The 21,700-nt window shown below is 41.3% G+C and overlaps 2 protein-coding genes across 2 annotated transcripts; both read left to right on the top strand.

Annotated features, from left to right (window-relative positions):
• Positions 1-8,931: 8,931 nt before the first annotated feature.
• On the top strand, positions 8,932-11,841 carry alkbh6 (alkB homolog 6). Its single transcript, XM_062988831.1, has 6 exons — positions 8,932-9,006; positions 9,083-9,151; positions 9,810-9,870; positions 9,956-10,107; positions 10,356-10,454; positions 10,853-11,841. Exons 1-6 carry the CDS (start codon positions 8,953-8,955, stop codon positions 11,120-11,122), a joined length of 705 nt encoding a protein of 234 aa, XP_062844901.1. The 5' UTR covers positions 8,932-8,952; the 3' UTR covers positions 11,123-11,841.
• Positions 11,842-12,639: 798 nt separating this feature from the next.
• capns1a (calpain, small subunit 1 a) lies at positions 12,640-20,718 on the top strand. The gene is made up of 11 exons (XM_062988449.1): positions 12,640-12,710; positions 14,944-15,016; positions 15,456-15,492; positions 16,260-16,352; positions 18,103-18,160; positions 18,772-18,836; positions 19,228-19,296; positions 19,383-19,461; positions 19,585-19,701; positions 20,212-20,270; positions 20,358-20,718. Exons 2-11 carry the CDS (start codon positions 14,970-14,972, stop codon positions 20,382-20,384), a joined length of 651 nt encoding a protein of 216 aa, XP_062844519.1. The 5' UTR covers positions 12,640-12,710; positions 14,944-14,969; the 3' UTR covers positions 20,385-20,718.
• The last annotated feature ends 982 nt before the right edge of the window (positions 20,719-21,700 follow it).

The following is a 21,700-nucleotide window of genomic DNA, read 5'->3' as shown; positions in this document are numbered from 1 at the left end:
CGCCGGTGTCCATATCGACGTCACTGACGATCCTTTTTATGTTTCGATCTACATAAAGAAAAATGTAAAGAAATATCGGAAGCAATATTGTAGCATGTCGTCGTTTTTTTGTGTTTTTGTTACGTCCGTCGTACGAACCTTTGGATTTAATACGATTTTGAATGAATAGGTTTACATGTACTTTTTGTAATACTGTAAGTAAAGAGAAAAGAAAAAAAACAGAAAAAATGCTGCTATTTGATAAGTAAAACATATAAAAAATATTTACGTTTGAAAAGATGTCCGATGCGTCCGTTGGTTTTGCTCGTTTTCGGCAGGAGCACAAGCGAGGTGCGTCGACGCAGACGACGGTCGGCCTGCAGCTTCTCGACGTGTAGACGTGTGATCGAGCGTTTTCAATATTTATCGACTTATTTAGACGCGTTAATCAAGTGCCAATCAGTCTAAACTTTCAGTTCAAACAAAAAGATAATCAAAAGAGTCGTACTACTACTACTAATAATAAAAATAATCTAAAAAAACATGAACAAAGAGCAATGTCAGTGTTGTTTTTAGCTCCATAGTGGCGTTAGAGAATTATAACGATAGTTCTTTTATGCATTAACACGTTTTTATACTCTCTCTCTCTCTCGGTGGAGAAAGCATCCCGTGCGTTCGTTTGACTTGTGGCTTCCACGCAGCTCTTCCGTCATACTCTCTCTCTCTTTTTCTCTCTCCGTAGGTCGGCATGTGCTAGGCATTAACCCGTTATAACCATGTCGTAAGCGCGTTTGTTATTAAGCACCCATGACACGTCCCATCGACGAAAGTGTGTTCTGTGGAGTTCGGTGTTTTCTCTTTTTTGCACGTCTCTATTGCATGATATCCGAGTGAATTAATTATCAGGGGGGCATCGGGGAATCAGAACTAACCTTGAAAAGACTGAAGACTAACACGTTTTTGAGCATCCGGAGTCATTCTGAGGCGCGGCTTCACGCATGCACGCGGCGCAGACGGTTCAAGCCTGCGTTTTTATTTTCCTTTATTTATTCTTTTCTCTTTTTTATTTACTTATTATAATTTTTTTGACAGACATCAGAAGAGCTCTTATGGTTTTTATAGACTTGCACGGTAACCATGGGAACTGGACCCACACGCTGTAAATAAATAAATATATAAATAAAGAGAATAAATAAATGAAATGTTGGATCAACAACAAGAAATTCCAGCTAAAAGGTTTAAAGCCACTCAGTGAAGATTAATGACTTCGTTTCGTGCCAGACAGACTCGGAAACCCACGCTTCTCAGTCAGTGACATAGAGAAGGTTGTGGGTTCAAATCCCAGCCCAAACCTGTTTCTTTATAGTGAATTTAAAGCCAGCCATAGGATGCGTTTTTTGATGAAGGCAATAATTTTGCACATGTAAACACAGTCATCTATCTATCTATCTATCTATCTATCTATCTATCTATCTATCTATCTATCATCTATATAATTTTACATTTTCAGCATTTAGCAGACGCTTTTATCCAAAGCGACTTACACAATGAGCGGAACACGATGAGCAATTGAGGGTTAAGGGTCTTGCTCAGGGACCCAACAGTGGCAACTTGGTGGTGGCGGGGTTTGAACCGGCAACCTTTTGTTTTCTAGTCTAGTACCTTAACCACTGAGCTATCACTGCCCCCATATAATGTATATAATGCATATAATTACCTACAGATATCAGAATATTCGAATCAAAACACGATTTCACTCTTATGCTACATTCAAGTGGTGTCAGATTTATGGGGAAAAAAAGTTTCCCACCAGGAGGCACCACATGATCGTCCATTAATAACGAAAGCTGACTATAAACTGTGCGAATTTTTGGATTTTGGATGCAGCCCGAATCCCTTGAGTTGTTTCACGAATTTTTTTTAACATTGAGGACAGTTTAATAACGGTAAGATAGCAAATAATAACATACGATGTGTACGTTAATTCTAACAATAGATCGATAAACAGATAATCTGAATTTTACATGTATTGCATAACTACGGTGCCGTTATTATTAATAATGGAATAATTGAGTGAAAATCGAATGAATGAAAGTGCAGGGAGACGCAGTTTTAATTATACAGTGTCTGGTTAAATAGAGATTAATTATTAAATAGTAAAGTATTGAAGTGACGAGTGACATTAACATAGTTTTTTTATGCTTTGCTGAAAGAACAGATATTATTCGGTCGCTAAACACCAAATAATTGCTGAATATTATTGCTGATTACCAAATACCAAAACTGCAGCATAAAAAAAGCTCGACAGCCTTCATGTTTTGTTTTTTTAAACTTCTCACACAAACCCATATGAACGCGTAAATAAGTCGCACCTGAGGGCACCATTAACCGTCGCTTACATGGTCCTGACGCTAAATATTCTGTGTTTTATTCATTTTTAGCTTCATATTTATTCAAATAACACAAATAGTTCATTATTATTATCTGTTACTGGATGAAAATCTATTTTGTTACTTTTTATGAAGGTAAAATTGATTGTTGAAGGGCAATTGAAGGGCAGGTGTAGCCTAGTGGTTATGGTACTGGACTAGTAATCGAAATCATCACTGGTTCAAGCCTCACTACTGCCAGGTTGCCACTGTTGGGCCCCCGAGCAAGGCCCTTAACTCTCAATTGCTGAGACAATTTACTGCTAAATGCTGAAAATGTAAATGTTTGCACTTGGTGCAACATCACGTTGAATGAAGAACGTCTGCCGAACGAGTCCATGAATCTTCACTGAGCGTATTTATCAAAATAAAATGAAAAATAATGAAAGTGGATGTTTTACAGTGTGGGGACAGGATTGTGGTATGTCCAGCAGTCAGAAATAGTTTAAAAAAAAAGTAAAGAAAAAAAGAATAAAATAAAAAAGCCCATGCATGCTATCGTCCGTTCTACATTGTTCTGTTCCGTTCTTGTTGTAATGCTACGTTTCATTGGCGTAACTCAGTTTGATGTCGTAGCTCGATTCTCCTAATCCAAGCTGTAATTTCTGAATGTATTTGCATTTTTCTACATAAAATGATAACAGAATGTTATTTCCGTGTTCCGTGTCTGTAGGTGGAGGCTGTTAAACTTCATGTGTGTGTGTGTGTGTGTGTGTGTGTGTGTCAGTGTATGAAAGAGGCCACATAAGCGCCCGTGTTTCTTTACCTCCTGACGTCATCTCTCCTTCCTCTGTCATCATCGGATGCACTTTACTGAGCATTAGGTCATCATCCTAACACCCCACACGCACAGTACGAAACCTCCCGGATGCAAAAACACAAACCGAGCGACCTGTTCGTGACCTTCAGACAGTGCTGTTTTCCTCCTGCTCTCGTCGACCTTTCCTTTCTTTTTATTTTTATTATTATTACAATGTTATTTTGATTTAAGTTGTATTTTTGTAACGTCTTTATTTTTGTATTATCGTGTTTTAAGAGAGATTTGAAGGTGTGTGAGATTCCAGCATTCCTCCCTGTTACCCCTACTGCATTCCCTTATGTGTGTGTGTGCGTGTACGCGTGTGTTTGTTTGTGTCTGTAACTTACTGACACGCCAGCGCTTGTTACTGTTATATATATACATATATATATTTTATTTTGCGAATCCGAAGCTTTGAATGTGAAAGGTGTTTTTTTGATTTGATAATCTGTAAGTTCTGTTTGTTGAAGAGGAATGGTAAATAAAACACACAAACCTCGACTGACGATTCAGCCTTTTAATCACTGTTTTAAATAAATGTGATCGTTGCTTTTAGAGTTTTATTTGCTGGCATTATGGCTTGACTTGACAGCTGTGTGGAGTTTGCATGTTCTTCACTCGTCTGTGTGGGTTTCCTCTCACAGTACAAAGACATGCAGTCACATTAACTGGAGCTTGTAAAGTTATGAACGTGTGTGTGTGTTCTGTGATAGACGGCCAACCTGTCCAGGGTGTTTCCGGCTTTTTACTCAGTGAATCAGACCCACTGTGACCCTGACCAGGATAGAGCAGTGGTAAAACAGACAATAAATGGATGGTCTGGTATGTTAACGATGCTTTATGGCATCTTTGCAGTGGATACGACTGGATTGGTATAAAATGGGGGGGAAATGAGGATATAAAAATACTAAATAAATGATTCATTAAATGAATAGTAGATTTTTCAGCACAGACTGTGAAATTCTTGCTTCTAATTAAAACTGGAGCGAACGCGCCCGGTTCTCTGAACGGCACCAAGGTTCAGAAGCCTGAATGGAACCAGTTCAAGATCCAGAATTATTTTGGTGGATAAAAGCTGATGTTGCCTCAAATGAGACCTTCATTATCCTGAACGACCTCGTTCTCTCAGCAGTGATTCAGTTAGCGGTACGACGCTGGACTGTTCGAGCCAAAGCTAGTTTATTTTATATACATACAGCACCAGAGCAAACGTTTCCTCATGATACTATTGTTAGCTTACAGGCGCTTCATTAATATTTTTAATCGCTGTAATTAAAATACGACGACAGGAGCTTGTACTACATGTGGACGGATTGTTCAGAGTGATATTTTTACTACGATTGTACAGAAATATCACAGCAAGTGTGGCGTCCGTGTTCTTTCTGCACGGCCTGATCCACTGTCCTCTTTTTTTACTCGGTGCTAAAGTAGAGCAGAACTATTTCTGGACTCTCAGCCTCGTTTGTGTCGTACACGGCTACAAATGTTCCTTTATTTATCTCTTCCTGTAAAAAACTGGACGAGTTTGGTACCAGATTCTCAGTGACGCTGTGATCATGAAAGCTAACGCTGAGATCTGAAGGTTAGTGTGTGCAGGGGGCACAGAATTATTATTTTATCATTTTTAAACCAAGAACATACGGTTGAGTGAATTACTTGTACTCTAGTATTAAAGTAGAGTTCACTTCAAGTTAAACAGTACAAATATTTTCCTTTTTTTGTTATTATTGTTAAATCTGGAATAAAAAATAAAAAGCAGCAACATTAAAATTTTGTATTTATTTACTTTATGAACAAAAAGTATTGGGACCGAACACTGAGATCTGTAGATTACCGGACAAAATTAGAGGACAAAAGGCCAGAAAATACTGAAAGCAATCAAATATCTATGTGAAACTACAGCCACGCTGCCTATGTCAGTCTCTCCCACAAACCACAGACCATTTTATTAAATGGTCAATACCTTCAACTGAGGTGAAAAAGTCAAAGACTGCAACTAAAGCACAGAGATGTGAGGTTTATTAAACCAGAAGACTTTAAACTACACAGGACTGTGACGTGGCCAAAAGTATGTGGACACAAGATCAGGAGCAGGTTTGATATGGTCATCCCATTCCAAAACCATGAGTACTGATATGGGGTTTAACCCCCTCATGCTTTGTATTGTTTTGAGCAGGCTTTCCACAAGCTTTCAGACTGCATCTGTGGGAATTTATGCCATCAAAGAAGCATCTGTGAAGGTCTTTAATGTTGCTGAGGTCAGGCAGGTGTGCAGGCCACTTCTCCTTCTCCTCTTCTGCTCCTCATCTTCATCCTACTCATCTTACTCCCCCTCATCTTATTTCTCCTCATCTTCATCCTCCTCATCTTACTCCTTCTCCTCTTTCTCCTCGTTTTCCTCCTCCTCCTTATCGTCATCCCCCTCATCTTCATCCTCCTCATCTTCATCCTCCTCCTCCTCGTCTTTCTCTTTGTGAATCCTCTTCAGTCTCTCACCTCACATTCAGTGATCCGACAGACTGTTCATCAAGCATCTCTAACAACCCTGTCCTTCATTTTCACGCTGGCTCCGTCTATCCCTCCCTCAGTCACACTCCCACGATTCCCTGCTACAGAGGACACGCACTGAGACACACACACACACACACACACACACACACACACTGTCTCTCGGTGCGGCCTCACCGCCTACCGCAGGCTTTCATCGGTCAATGACACTCCAAGGTCATGTGTCGGTACCGCACTCATCTGCTTTATTTCATTTAATTCATCTCGTACAGAAGTCAGACGCAGCATGCGGGTTCGAATCCCCTCGCTCACCTCCTAGGACGCTTATAAGAGAGGATTTGATGGTTAAAAAATCAGGTTGTCAAGGCGACAGGTTCATGGCGGGGGGCGGGGAGGGGGGAGCGAGTTTGGGCTCCTCTGACAGAATGCTGGGAAATTCCTGTCACGACTGCATCGCTATGCCGGGTAACCGTGGCAACCTGGTGCTCCTGAGCCCAGTGCCGAAAAGATCAGGTACGCGAGGCTATGACTAAATATCAGGAAAAGCTGCGAGAGAAGCTCACACACACACACACACGCTCACACACACACATACTCACACACACACACACACACACACACATACAGGACTATGATTAGGGTCGTAATTAGGGTCGTAAATATATATATATATACTATATGGACAGGAAATTCTAATAAATCAATTACATAAAGGAAATTATACGCTTCCAACTATGCAGCAACAGTTTAGGGAAGAACCTTTCCTGTTCGAGCACAAAGCAAGCTCAATAAAGACAAGAAGAAACCATAACCATAGTAATACCGTCATCTTTTGACTAAATGGGCACAAATTCCCACAGACCTACTTCAAAGTCTTGTGAGAAGCTTTTCAATGGAGCGGCTGTTGCTCTGGCTGAAAAGGTCACACAGAGGTCAATCTGTTGTAATAGTATTTGTTTTGAAAACTAGATGTCCAAAAAACTCACTTGGTCATTTGATCAGGTGTCCAGATACTTTTGGCTGAATATTGTGAATGTCCTGGTGTTCCTGATGGAGCTCTGCAGAACTGCATGGCACCAATACCAGGCAGATTGATGTTCGCATCACAAGATGGCGGTGCTGACCTAAAGTTCACCACGTCGTGATGGAACGCCACGTGTCTGACGCTGAACGCTCGCTCATCACGTGACGCCGTCCTGAAACGCGCTGTGGTAAACTATGACATCATCCTGCCGCCAGCGTGGCGAGCTGGTTCTGCGCACTCTCTTTAACAAAGACTCATCAATCACAGCGTGCTTCACGTGAGGGCCACGCAGAACCGCCCGGGATGAATAAACCTTTATTCTGTGATGGTGTCGGTGTGACGGAGCCGAGCGGACGGACGCTGCAGCCACTCGCCGGTCTGTAGGACGGAGAGCTGCAGCTGCAATCAGCGCTGATCGATAACTATTTGCGACGGAACACCAGCACTGATTCAGGATGCGGCTCTCGCCCTGCCGTTGCCGTGGAAACCACCGCCGCAGTGCTGCGGGCTGAAATTGGGGATGTGGGGGGAGGGGCAGGATGGGAAGCGAGGGGCGATTCAGGTGGGATAGGTACATGAGAGGGGAGCTAAATGAATTCAGGATTTCAGCATCGACGTTCTGATCCGCTCGTCCGGTCCGGGCCTTAAACGTCAGACTGATAACGGATCAGATTCGACGTCTAGCTGGGCTGAAACTCCATGTGAAAAATGAGCTTATTAGCATTAGATTGATGATAATCGAGCGCAAACAGTTAGCGCTTTTATATGTAGGATTTTGAAGCAGCACGATGCAACTAACAGAGTTACAAGAGGCTGAAATGTGGAAAATTCATCAATATTAGAAGGGAAACAAACAAACCTGAAACGATGGGTGTTAAACACAATATATTGGACTGACATCTTGTGCTAGCTTGCTAATATCCTGAAGATTACTACAGCCACAAAAATACCCACAAAATGAAACCACAAATGCTGTCAAGAGCTTAAAAACCTGAAATTAATCACAGAGCTTCTGCATTAAGAGCCAAACAGCCAAATGAAGCTTCAACCCACAATATTTGCTCTCAAGCGCTAAGTACAGTAAAGGATCCACAATGATGGAAATCAGTGCGCCCAGTGACTGCCCTGCAAAGTCCTGTAACTGCAACCTAATACTGGCCAGTTTAACTAAAATAATTCCAGACTAGTTCGTCTAAATACCAGGATAAATTCGAGGCGCTACCATGGTCTACCAATGATCGGGTTCAAACCTTCATCTTCTTTTACCCCTCAAACACTGAAAAAGAAGCTACAGCATCACATCACATCACAAACTACACCAAACCTACGTACATATATTCAATAATGTTCCATAAACTGAATCCAGGTCTGTCTGGCAGTGAGTCCAGAGACTATTTGGAGAACGGTGGGCACCAGATGGAAGATCACAAGGAGTGACACAATTTAAAGTAGCCAATTCACCTACTGACATGCTGATTGGTTGCTTTAGGGAGAAAATAACTGGGTAAAACTCGAATGGAAACTAGCAGAACCAGCTTTTGGACCACCACGACCTTGACCGGGATCAGGAATCACTTTTAAATCGTAAACAACAGCGCCCTCACTGTAGAAAACACACGTGTACTCCAAACCTGAGGGTGGCGCTATAGTGGAACAAACTAGTTTTAAAACAAGCACCGAATATAACTATGAGATTCGGCTGATTAGTTTTGGTTTAAATGTATAAAATTACAGGTTATTATAAAACTCTGTAATTCAAACTGGAGGATCAAAGTATTAAAATCATAATTTTAAAATCATAGAGTGTTTCATTACAAACTTAAAGTCATTTAAAATTTATTGCCAATAGGCGGCGATGTGTGCACAGTTTGTGAGCTGACTTCATAGAAGAAATAAGCGCTTTTAAATGAACAATTACATCTACCAATAAATGTATATATTTCATTTATAACATGTATAGTGTATTTTAAACGTAAATAATGTATATTTAAAGTCTGCTTGGCGCCTATTATTTTATATTTGTCTTTAGTTGAGAGGATGTCGCTGTACTTTTGGATCCATCCCAAATTACCCATTGCTTCCTATTTAAGTGCACTAGATTAGCTCACATATATACAGCCTTTCTAGTTGACTTTGATACACAGTAGATGACATTTGGGATTCGGGCACTTGTCGTTTAGCATTGTAGTGTGTTTATAGTGTGTACAGAGATCATGACAAACCCCTGCAAGATTACTGAAGACTTAGAGCAGTTTATTGTAAAAGATGTAAGTACCAAATGTAAAGTTTAACCCTGATTTTAAAACGAATATGAGTTAATCTTGTATTATGTTGGTGAAACAGGCTCCTCCTACGGTTTACTACATTCCAGATTATATATCAGAGACAGAAGAGGAGCATCTGTTACAGCAGGTACAGTCTACAATAATATACTTTTATCATATTAAATGTTCAATTAGACAAAAACATCTCAATTCAAGTTGTGGTCCATCAGCAATACATGTTAGATGTTTGAAGTTCACTTTGTTCGTTTGCCTTAAAGCTGCAGTTAAAAGTTTAATGAATTTCAGTTCTCGTGTTTATTGCTTGTTTAAATTTTCTGCATCAGAAATATACACACAGCAACTAAGATTATTAAAAGATTATAATTTGATAGTGTCTGTAGTAGCATGGCCTCCTAATTCCTTTTAAGCAACTACAGCTTACATTTGGCGACTTCTCTGTGCCCATATAAATAGATGTTTTACTGCACACATTTTTAAAAAAGTACATTAAACTTTGGGTGACCAGGGTCTGAAAGAAAACCTTGTCACCTTATACTGAGAGGAAACTTGTCCTGATGGTCATATATAAAAGGAACCACCAAGGAACAGGTTACTGTGAACGGTACCTTGCAATGGGCTTAAAGGCTGTTGTGGAGGGGGGGTAAATCAGCAAAATTTTTATGGTCGGCTGCACTTGCTTGAGTTCAGATTGTAAGAATCACAGATGTAGTGTCTTGCAAAACAAAACCTATATACTTAGTGCTATGTGCTACACCCTCTGATCTGTGTGATTGTGTGTTAATCAGGTCTACAGAACCCCCAAACCCAAATGGACTCAGCTGTCTGGAAGGAGACTTCAGAATTGGGGTCTGTTCCTTGCCATCGTAGCTGCACAGGATGTTATTTGTTACAGTTGTTTTGTGAGATAATGAGGCATTTCTATTTTTGTCAGGTGGACTGCCCCATCCGAAGGGAATGATTTCAGAAAAGCTTCCTGATTGGCTGCTGACCTACACAGAGAAGATATCCGCACTGGGTGCATTTGCTGGGAAAAGTGCCAACCATGTACTGGTGAACGAGTATAAACCAGAGGAGGGGATTATGGTATGGAAACCAGGTTGTTTATCTGTAAATTGATCTGTAAAATACTGAAAGCTGTTCTTAAGGAGGGTTGTGTCAAAAACGGTATGCCAAAAACGGTATGGAGATTAGAATGATCTGTGTGGCAACCCTTAAATACGTGACCCCTAAATCTTCTCCAAATGTTTGGTTTTCCAAGAAAGCTGGGATTAAATCTTGTGCTATCAGCCAGTCTCGGTTAATGCCTTGGCTACTTTGTCTTTGTGTTTTAGCCTCATGAGGATGGGCCGCTGTATTACCCCACAGTAACCACCATCACTCTGGGTTCCCACACACTGCTGGACTTCTACAGACCTGTCAGCCAGACCCAGGTAAAGTGCTCACAGCCAAGCCTGCAAGTGTGGTGCTATGATAAGGTGCAACTGATTACAAATAAATGAACAAAAAAATAAGCAGTGCAGAATTGTCTGATACTCAGTGGACACAATTAATCGTCTGAAAAAAAGAAAAGACGGATCTCTTGTTGCTGAACAGTGACTGCTAGTGGATTGTTAAGGCATGAGTGGTAAACGAATCCACCACTGCCTGGTGTAAAACAGAGACCAGTGATGGTGGCGTGCAAGCAGCAGGAGTCGCCAGTGTACAAGGATTGTATTGGATAAAAAATTAAAACATAAAAATGAAAATAGAATTTACAAATTAAGTCAGAATATACAAAATACCAAAAAGAGCAGAATAATTCGATGTCTCTTTTTTCTGTTTCTTGTAGACTGAGGTTCCGCAGACGGAAGAGAGTCGGTACTTGCTGTCGTTGTTACTACGGCAACGCAGCCTCTTGATCCTGCAGGGTGAGATGTACGAGCGGTACCTACACGGCATCAGGGGCAGCGGCGTGGATACGCTGACCGAGCGTGTGGTAAATCTGTCGCTGGCAGGGGGGCAGGTGGGCAAGACACTAACCCGCGGCACCCGAGTGTCCCTGACCATCCGTCATGTGCCCAAGGTCTGCCGTGCCAGCCTGCTGCTAGCCAGAAAGTGACCCGCTCGTAACAGCCAACAGGAAGTGGCACAATTGAAGAGCCAGGAGGTGACGCCCGGAGGTGACACATACCGGGAGGGGCAGAATCAGAAAGGCATGTGAAGGAAGACGGGTGGAGTTTAGTCAGACACATTGGAGAAGGGCGGGATTGTCTCTAAACTTGGATTTTTGGGGGTAAACCCACAAGTGCAGCTGGTCAGGTGAACCTGGCTAATTCCAGAGGCTAAAAGGTGCTCGTTTCCACAAAGACTTGTATTCAAAATTGAACAAAATAATTTACAATTAAAATAGATTCATAATTTTTACTAAAATAGTGTGCTTAATTAGGACACAACCAAATAAGTTATTTAGAACTCAGTATGTGTTCTGGAATGCACCCTCCTCTGTTCAAACAATGGGCATTTACTTCCTCCACATTGCTCCGGTCCCACCGCACCCCTGATCGGGATAAAGTGGTTAGAATAAAGCTCTGCAGCACTGTAAAACCTGATCATCTGCTTCATCATCCGTTTAAATCCGGATCAACAAGCTTCACCTCCGCTGGGTAGAATGTATTCGACTGTCGCGGGCGGCTCTGTGCTGATCGTTTGTTTATGCAAATAATCTCTCTCAGTCTGAAGTGATCATGTTACCACCACGAAGATCCAGCAGCATTTCTGTAAACACTGCAGAGAGACGCTGGTACAATAAAGATCTAATAAAGATCATTCTGTAAACTATGTCTGGGGTTTCTCTGTTATTATTATTATTATTATTATTATTATTATATTATTATGTAGTAGTGGTAGTAGTTTTATTAATACTTATCCTTACATATTCTTTAGTTGTTATTATATTGTTATTATGTTGTTATTATTATTTTTATGTTATTATATGTTGTGTTATTATTATATTATGCTATTTTATTAGTAGCAGTAGTAGTATTACTATTATTATATTAATACTAAATTATTATTGCTCTTTCTATTGTTTTATTATTGTTATTATTATTGTAAGAAAGCCAATCTGCCCACCATAGCCCATGACAATTTTATTCATTTCAATTTTTGGGTCCAGTGGTACCTCTTTATATGGCCAAAAGTATTTGGACACCTGACCTTGAGCTTCTTGAACATCCCATTTCAAAAACAAATGCTAATACTCTGTGATCTTTTATATTTTGCTGAGTTGATGTGTGGATGCCGCACAGAAACGTGTGGAAAAAACTAATTCTGAGCTGTGGTCACTGTCTCTGTGGCAATTATTTATGTTTGTGCTTCCTGTGGATTTCCTTTCACCTCCCAAAACATGCGAAAGGTGGAGTAGCTGCTCAGAATTGGTCCTGGGTGTGAATAAGTGACTGTGTAAGATGAGCTTTGACAGATTGGGTCAGTATTCTGCATTTCTGCAGTTGGGTACAAACTGGCCAGGATTAATCACTTAGTGAAAATAAATTAATAAATATCTTGATTATTAATCAATATAGTAAATATTAACGTCATAGCCCCGCCCACGCCACATATGGGTGTAACCAATGACTGTAATTGGGTGTGAAGAATCTGTAGCCAGTCAGTCTGTCACTCTCAGCAGAAGCAGCTGTTCTTCTTTGGTGAGTACGTTTACTTTATTATTAATAAACATTTTAGATTAAGTTGAACACGTTTCAGACTCGAAACCTCTTTGTAATGTGTGTAGAGCTGCGAAATGTAGTTTGTATTGACTAGTGTGGACAGAATTCCGAATCTTTACAGCAAAATAACCTCCGGTTTTTTTCCTACCCGCATTCTGAATGTTCTCTTTTTCTAAGATCGGATTGGCCACATCCATGGTCGTTCTGCTTCACAATTGGCTACTTTTCTGTCTTGATCAAGCGTGAAACCAATCGCAGCTTAAAGGGCGGGATTTGTGGTGGAAGAAAAACGGGTAGGGAATAAAATAAGCAACCAAGTAAATAAAACAGTGCAGCGAAGTAGACAGACTTCATAAAATTCAACTGTTGTGAATACTCCGACACTTCAAGCCACATTAGATATTAAAATAAAATGTCTATTCTAGCTGACAATACTTTTATAGTTTGATCCGGAAAGGCCGACTGATAATGGTAAATTTGGCAGGATAGCAAAACAAAACAAAGCTTTAGGTTTCTCCAGCCATAAATTCCTCTCATACCCGCGATACTAAATACTAAAAAAAAAAAAAAAGATTATTGTCACTAGTCGACAGTTAGATTAGTCATTTTGGAATGGAAATAATGCGCTGGGTGGATGCTGTAGTTAGGTGTGTCCTCGGTCAACACTGAAACCAGCCCTGCAGGCTTGGCGAGCCTGGTCGCCGTATCCCAATTTCCTCCTTGTGTCCTTTGCAAGTGCACTACACACAATACAAAATGAACGCGTTTTGTACTCGATGAAGTGCACTATGCTTCTAGTGATAATGTATTTGTAATTTGAGTCCTCTTCTTTAAAGGCCGTTGTGGTTTTGTGTTGTATTATTTATTTATCAGCTTTATCACATACATTATTAAAGTAGTAAACACAGTACTTAATGTTTATATGTTTAATTTTGTTTTTTAATACATTATCTGTATGAAATGTACTTCACAAAGTTAAAAAAAAATTTTGTTGTTAGAATCAGTGGATACATTAAAAAGAGGAAGAAAATTTTTAAAAACATCAATACAACAACAATCCAAAGGCAGTAACACATCACACTTCGAGCTGAAATTTAAGTACTACAGTGGAAAATCAGTGTTTAATGTAAGCTTGGAACCATTTATACAGATCACATGGAACAGGTGGGAAGAAAACCTAAACTACCACCCTAACTCTGAGAGGAAGTTTCTCAGGATGGTCAATTGTTACCCACGAACCACAACAAAACCCAAACTAACTAAAACTATCTTTGGTATGAATTAGACACTAGGCTGAGATGTCTGTCCCCCCCAGATAAATCACAAAGCCATTCGTTTCTTCCATAATTCAGTTTTAACGGAGCAACTGGAACTTTTGTATTTCAACATCCCATGTATTTTTTTTATTTATTTGCTACAGTGTGGAATAATGAAAGCACTGATGCTCAGTGACGCCCACCACACTCAGAACAATGTACCCAGTGTAGAACCCAGTGTATGAGACCAGTTTACCACCTGATTTTATTATAATATTTACAGACAGGTGGAATGATTCTCAGGGTCCAAGCCCAAATTCACATGCTGGTAATTGTGCACAATTCCTTATGAACTTAAGGAAGTGCTGAAAGGTTGGGCAGAATTCTACAAAGCTCATTTTCTGGAAACTAATATTAGCGTAAATAAAAATGCTTTCATGTATATATCAGTGTTTCAGCTGAAATACCTTTGCTGCAGCTGAACTGGTTAGTGTTTTTTTTGTTATTATTTCTATTTTCAGCTAGTTCACTGTGTGTGTGTGTGTGTGTGTGTGTGTGTGTGTGTGTGTGTGTGTGTGTGTGTGTGTGTGTGTGTGTGTGTGTGTGTTGCGCTGCGCTGCACACCCACACACTGCTGATGATGCAGCCTACAGACCATTAGGTAGATTAACGTGTTTGAAGGCGCTCAGGTGACTCAGCACTAAAATTACGCTAGCCCACTACAGCTGGGGTTCAGGATTCGAATCCATAGGATCCACACCGGTGTTATCAGCCGGTCGGTACACACATACAGACGTGATTGACTGTGTCTAAAGGACGGTGTAGAACTGGCTGGTAAAACATGAAAAAAGAAATAAAAACTAAAGAGGAAAAACACGCTTGGGAGGAACAATTGTTAGTTTCCATTGAGAAGAAATTCGGGTCTTATTTCTCTGATCTTTTATGTTCCTTTCTAGGCTGAACCGACTCATCAGCAGTGACCATGTTTCTGGCTAAAAAGCTGATTGGAGGGATCATTGATGTCGTCAGGTGGGTGTTGAGTGTTTGATTGCTGAAGCATACATTCCTGTGGGATTCCCTTTTGAACTGTAGCCTCTTATGTAATAGTGTTTATGCCTGCATTACTTGCTGTGTGTAAGTATTGGGACAGAGGATTTACTGTCTAAAGTCTAGCCAGTGCAGGTCCAAAGCCCGGATACAATAAGATTAAATAAAATTATTACTACATTGTGAATCAGTAGCACATTGATTTAAAGTACAATTTATTACAGTTGTATTGGATCTGGGACACAGCCGAAGTAGTGGATGAGGGTAGAGATGTATCCTGTTTTTGACATAAAACAAACCAGCTAAATGAATCTCTCTTGAAAATAAGTTATCAGTTTAATAAGACAAGTGACCATAAGGAGCCAGAAAAGGTCGTGCTATTTTGCCTGTCTAAACAGCGTCCCATCTCATCCTCCCACAGCAACATCGATCCCGGCCAGTTCGTGCCCTCCGAGCCTGTAAGTATCACCTTCTTACTTTTGTGCCATTATTGCATAACAGTTGTCGAAATGTTGTGTACGTCTGTGCTTATTAAGGAACGTTACCAACCTTAACAGGAAGCGTACAGGACGGTTCAGTTCCAACCTACACCACATTTTCAATCCATCAGTTTGGTATAATGTTGGATAATCAGCTCAGTAATGCGATTGGTGTGACTAGAACCTGGTAGCAGGAGGATAAGTTACTGGTTTGGGTGGGGACGGTTGAAAAGAAACGCGGGGTCGTCTTCAAAGAGCTTCGTTCTACACACAGTAATCCGATTCTGTCCACATCAAACAAAAGTCTTTTATACACCGTCATCCAGACAATAGATCAGCTAACTATAGTTCTCCAGAGAGCTCACCATATACATTCTTTGTTATCAGACCTGCCTAACTAAATAATAATAATAATAATACAGTATACTTATATAGTAAGACACATGCAGACAGGAAACACGAAGCACAGCATGACAATCAGAAACATGACAGAACTTAATAGAGGGCTGAACTATCGTCGTTTTTGACTCCTTACGTTTAAGCTACCGAGTCAGGAAACACAGAGGAGCTGAGTTCAATCTGTCTGAGCATTAATAGTCTGGAAGCTCACAGATTTGTAGCCCACATATGCTAACCAGCTTTGGTAGATCTGTGTTACGATGTAGAAACAGGGAAGATGGGGCGTGGTCAGTAGTTAGCACTAGTTCGATGCTGACATTACAGACGTGTGTGATTTCTCGGTCTAGCCTCCTCCTCGCAGACCGCTGGCGTACGTCCAGGCTAACGAGAACGACGAGGAGCGGCAGTTCCGTAAAGTGTTTCAGCAGCTCGCTGGAGATGTGAGTCTTACACACACACACACACACACACACACACATATACAGTGTATCACAAAAGTGAGTACACCCCTCACATTTCTGCAAATATTTCATTATATCTTTTCATGGGACAACACTATAGACATGAAACTTGGATATAACTTAGAGTAGTCAGTGTACAGCTTGTATAGCAGTGTAGATTTACTGTCTACTGAAAACAACTCAACACACAGCCATTAATGTCTAAATAGCTGGCAACATAAGTGAGTACACCCCACAGTGAACATGTACAAATTGTGCCCAAATGTGTCGTTGTCCCTCCCTGGTGTCATGTGTCAAGGTCCCAGGTGTAAATGGGGAGCAGGGCTGTTAAATTTGGTGTTTTGGGTACAATTCTCTCATACTGGCCACTGGATATTCAACATGGCACCTCATGGCAAAGAACTCTCTGAGGATGTGAGAAATAGAATTGTTGCTCTCCACAAAGATGGCCTGGGCTATAAGAAGATTGCTAACACCCTGAAACTGAGCTACAGCATGGTGGCCAAGGTCATACAGCGGTTTTCCAGGACAGGTTCCACTCGGAACAGGCTTCGCCAGGGTCGACCAAAGAAGTTGAGTCCACGTGTTCGGCGTCATATCCAGAGGTTGGCTTTAAAAAATAGACACATGAGTGCTGCCAGCATCGCTGCAGAGGTTGAAGACGTGGGAGGTCAGCCTGTCAGTGCTCAGACCATACGCCGCACACTGCATCAACTCGGTCTGCATGGTCGTCATCCCAGAAGGAAGCTGACGCACAAGAAAGCCCGCAAACAGTTTGCTGAAGACAAGCAGTCCAAGAACATGGATTACTGGAATGCCCTGTGGTCTGACGAGACCAAGATAAACTTGTTTGGCTCAGATGGTGTCCAGCATGTGTGGCGGCGCCCTGGTGAGAAGTACCAAGACAACTGTATCTTGCCTACAGTCAAGCATGGTGGTGGTAGCATCATGGTCTTGGGCTGCATGAGTGTTGCTGGCACTGGGGAGCTGCAGTTCATTGAGGGAAACATGAATTCCAACATGTTCTGTGACATTCTGAAACAGAGCATGATCCCCTCCCTTCGAAAACTGGGCCTCATGGCAGTTTTCCAACAGGATAACGACCCCAAACACAACCTCCAAGATGACAACTGCCTTGCTGAGGAAGCTGAAGGTAAAGGTGATGGACTAAACCCAATTAAGCACCTGTGGCGCATCCTCAAGTGGAAGGTGGAGGAGTTCAAGGTGTCTAACATCCACCAGCTCCGTGATGTCATCATGGAGGAGTGGAAGAGGATTCCAGTAGCAACCTGTGCAGCTCTGGTGAATTCCATGCCCAGGAAGGTTAAGGCAGTGCTGGATAATAATGGTGGTCACACAAAATAATGACACTTTGGGCACAATTTGGACATGTTCACTGTGGGGTGTACTCACTTATGTTGCAGCTATTTAGACATTAATGGCTGTGTGTTGAGTTATTTTCAGAAGACAGTAAATCTACACTGCTATACAAGTTGTACACTGACTGCTCTAAGTTATATCCAAGTTTTATTTCTATAGTGTTGTCCCATGAAAAGATATAATAAAATATTTGCAGAAATGTGAGGAGTGTACTCACTTTTGTGATACACTGTATATATATATATATATATATATATATATATATATATAATTATATATATATTTGCGCACACACACAGTAGAAAAAAGTTAACCTGGCAACCCCTAAATGTGAACGTTGGTGTTACAGGACATGGAAGTGAGTCCCGGCGAGCTGATGAACATCCTCAACAAAATCATCTCCAAACGTGAGTCTTAATGTTCGTCCTGAAATAATCGTCTGTCTAGTGATGATGAAAATATGACGGGACCTTGATTGTGTTGGAGAACAGAATTGTGGGATTGTCTTCCATTAAAAGAACGTATTATCATGCAAGTGCTAAAGTATAAAGTATAAAATGTCCTAAGTGCCTTCAGCATGTAAATAATCATTAGCCTATGATGAGTTCAGAGGTGCTTTGTGTGTTCGCTGATACACTATGTGTATTAAAGTATTCACACGCCTTCTAATTATTGAATTATCTAAATATCAACCTGACCGAGCCCCACTCAACAACTCTGGAAGGAACTGGAACATCAACATCAGAATCATACAAATGCTGTCATATTTTGACTAAAGGGGTCACGAATTCCCACAGACATACTTCAAAGTCTTGTAAGACGCCTTCTCAGAAGAGCGTCTGTTGTTATGTAGCTGAAAAGATCACACAAACGTCATTCCCTTTTAATACAGTTTGTTTTTGAAACAGGATGTCCGACAAGCTCCTGGTCGGGTGTCCGAATACTGTACTTTTGACCGTTTAGTGTACTTGTGCATTGACTGATGATGGGCGCGTGTCTGCTTGCTCTCTGTTTTCAGGCTGCGATCTGAAGACCGATGGCTTCACTGTCGAGTCGTGCAGGAGCATGGTGGCCGTGATGGACGTATCCTTCACCTAATGTGATGAGGTTTTTAAACCAGTAGCTAAGCGAGCGGTTATTGATACTTAGCGACCTCAAATCAGCTGGGTGATTACAGGTTTAATAAAAAAGTCTAATTTACCCTGTTGCAGTTCTCTTGCCGCTTGTACCACCCCCGTGCTGGCAAAGGAGAACCGAGAGCTGTGTCACTATGAACCAGTTTGCACTGGTCTCAGTCGTACCGCGGCAGTGTAATCCACTCCATCCATGCCCGATCGGGCGCGCTCAGGTCACTAGCACCGCCTAGGATTTAAACCATCAAAGCGGTGATGGGCTAGCGCTTTATACCGTGTATATTTGCATAGTGGGAGGTACGTGTTTATGCCGTGAGTCTGACCTTAACCCTGACCTGCAGAGTGACAGCACAGGGAAACTGGGCTTTGAGGAGTTCAAATACCTCTGGAACAACATCAAGAAATGGCAGGTGAGTTCCGCTCTTCCACTGCGCTCCGTACCAGAGCATGGGTTGTGTGTTCATACAGCAGTGTGTGTGTGTGTGTGTGTGTGCAGGGTATCTATAAGAAGTTTGATGCAGATCAATCTGGAATGATTGGAGCAAAAGAATTATCCAATGCTTTCGAAGCTGCAGGTAAAGCTCATATATTTAGCCTGATGTATTGTGCTTTCAGCAGTGCTATCAGCCGGTGGGACACATACACAGACATGATTGGCTGTGCTTAGCGTTTACTTGACTATACGTCTTCCCCGACAGGCTTCCCCCTGAACGACCAGCTCATCCAGCTGATCATCCGTAGATACAGCGACGAGAGCGGCAACATGGACTTCGACAACTACATCGGCTGCCTGGTGCGCCTGGACGCCATGTGCCGTGAGTATCTCCTCCGAATTCGGCCTCGTGCTAAAGAAGATGGAACTGCAGGATGTTCTCGCAGCTCTTGATGTTAATGAATTATTCACAACATTTACCTCCTACAATTCATTGTTCTCTATTACGCTAAATCTGTCAGCCGGTCGGGCATCTACACAGTCATAATTGGTTATTTCCTGGAAAAGGGAGGGTGGTGGCCGAAACACTGCGATGAATTGGCCTCCTGTGTGGGGTGTTCCTGCCTTGTGCCCAGTATTTTTTAGGGGGACCGAACCCGCTTTGACTCTGACCAGGATAAAGCCGTGGATGAAAATCAACTCCAGTGCCATTGTTGTATTAAATATATATATTTGTATATACTTTTTATACTTTTAGACCTTTAATATTTTAATGACAGTAAAAGCATCTCATTCATTTATTTATTTAAATTAAATTAAATGAACAGGTTAGAACATGAGATGTTGTGCGTTTCCGTATTTTAATTAAACGAGTCTGTCTCTCTCATCTCAGGTGCCTTCAAGACGCTGGATAAAGACGGCAACGGCACCATTAAAGTCAACATCAAGGAGGTGGGATTACAAAAACAACCTTCTGTTGATATTCTGACTCATTTTAAGCTTTATTTTTTTATATCTGTATTTCTTCTTGACCCGCAGTGGCTGCAGCTGACCATGTACTCCTGAGCTTCTCGCCGTGACACCAGGCAGATCAGCGCTGATAATCTAACGTCATTTATTTAGCCGCACACTACAGCGCTAACCCAAAACAACATGCTCCACATGATTCACTCACTTTGTTACTGACGCTTTTTACATTAGCTGGATTGATTTTAATGAATTATTTTGGGCAGAAGTGTGGATTTTATATAAATATATACACACACGCAGTATGTAGAGCGTGACTCTAGGACATCATTAACTTTGCAAGCGCATGAAGCTAACAGTGCAGTGAAGCACTGCGGGACGAGACTGAACCATTAAATTTTATATGAAATAAAATCTATGCAAAACTAAACAAGTTGTGATCGTGTGTGTGTGTACACTTAGCTTCTTCATTCTCTGGACTAAAGTATTGGGACACCCCTTATATTTTATTTTAATTCATGTGTTTCAGCCACAACAGTTGCTAACGTGTAATAAATCACTTGTATACAGGAAACCATATGCCTCCAATAATTAAACTTTGCATCAACAGTTTAGGGAAGGCCCTTTCCTATAACTATATAAAGACATGAAGAAAATCTCTGTTTAAAGACACTCCAGTGTCCTGCACAGACCCCTGACCTCAGCACCACTCAACAGCTTTGGAATGAACCAGAACATCGACTGTCATCTTTTGATTAAATGGTGCACAAATTCCAACAGACAAACTTCACAATCTGGTCAGAATCCCCAGAGAAGCGGGTGTTGTTCTAGCTGAAAGGATCACATGGTGGTCACACAATGGGACATCCATCGAGCTCATGATCAGGTGTCCAAATACTTTTGGCCATACATTGTATATACATGCTTCGAGCACTTTATTAGGTACACCCATCATGAACATGCATTCATTAATGACCGGATGATGTGTGAGTGGCGGATCGTGGGTAGCACGGTAATGACATGGTAGTGTTGTTCTGGTGTGAGTGCAGCAGGTGCAGTAGTGTTGGTGGGATTTCAAAACACCTTAATGCCAATGCTGGAAACGAAAAACATTAAGCCAAAAATGTCCTGTGATCAGAAAGAATCCACTGATAATAAACAAGAGGAAGATGAGGACACAGAGCTTTAGTCTCTAACTGTCCACCTACGGCCAGTACCAGAATGCGTCCATAATAAAGAATTTAAAAATCCCAACAACACTGCTGCACCTGATACACTCATACTGGAACAACACATTACCATGTTATTACCATGTTGGTGTCATTGCAGAGCTGAGAACGGTCTTTTGCTCAGACATCATCTTGGCAATGTGGGTCCTGTGCTTGGATGTGGGCTACAGTCAGTAAATGTATACC

Source organism: Trichomycterus rosablanca, chromosome 26 (genome assembly GCF_030014385.1).
Source record: "Trichomycterus rosablanca isolate fTriRos1 chromosome 26, fTriRos1.hap1, whole genome shotgun sequence".
NCBI lineage: Eukaryota > Metazoa > Chordata > Actinopteri > Siluriformes > Trichomycteridae > Trichomycterus > Trichomycterus rosablanca.
The sequence above is the reverse complement of the archived record's forward strand: the minus strand, read 5'-3'. Positions and strand labels throughout refer to the sequence as shown.

Bases quoted from the DNA above. Each gene is read 5' to 3' on its own strand.
- alkbh6 (XM_062988831.1), top strand. From the start codon at position 8,953: ATGACAAACCCCTGCAAGATTACTGAAGACTTAGAGCAGTTTATTGTA. The intron at 9,007-9,082 runs GTAAGTACCAAA...TTGGTGAAACAG, and splicing joins AGCAGTTTATTGTAAAAGAT to GCTCCTCCTACGGTTTACTA. The intron at 10,108-10,355 runs GTATGGAAACCA...TTTGTGTTTTAG, and splicing joins AACCAGAGGAGGGGATTATG to CCTCATGAGGATGGGCCGCT.
- capns1a (XM_062988449.1), top strand. From the start codon at position 14,970: ATGTTTCTGGCTAAAAAGCTGATTGGAGGGATCATTGATGTCGTCAG. The intron at 19,297-19,382 runs GTGAGTTCCGCT...GTGTGTGTGCAG, and splicing joins ACAACATCAAGAAATGGCAG to GGTATCTATAAGAAGTTTGA. The intron at 19,702-20,211 runs GTGAGTATCTCC...CTCTCATCTCAG, and splicing joins GCGCCTGGACGCCATGTGCC to GTGCCTTCAAGACGCTGGAT.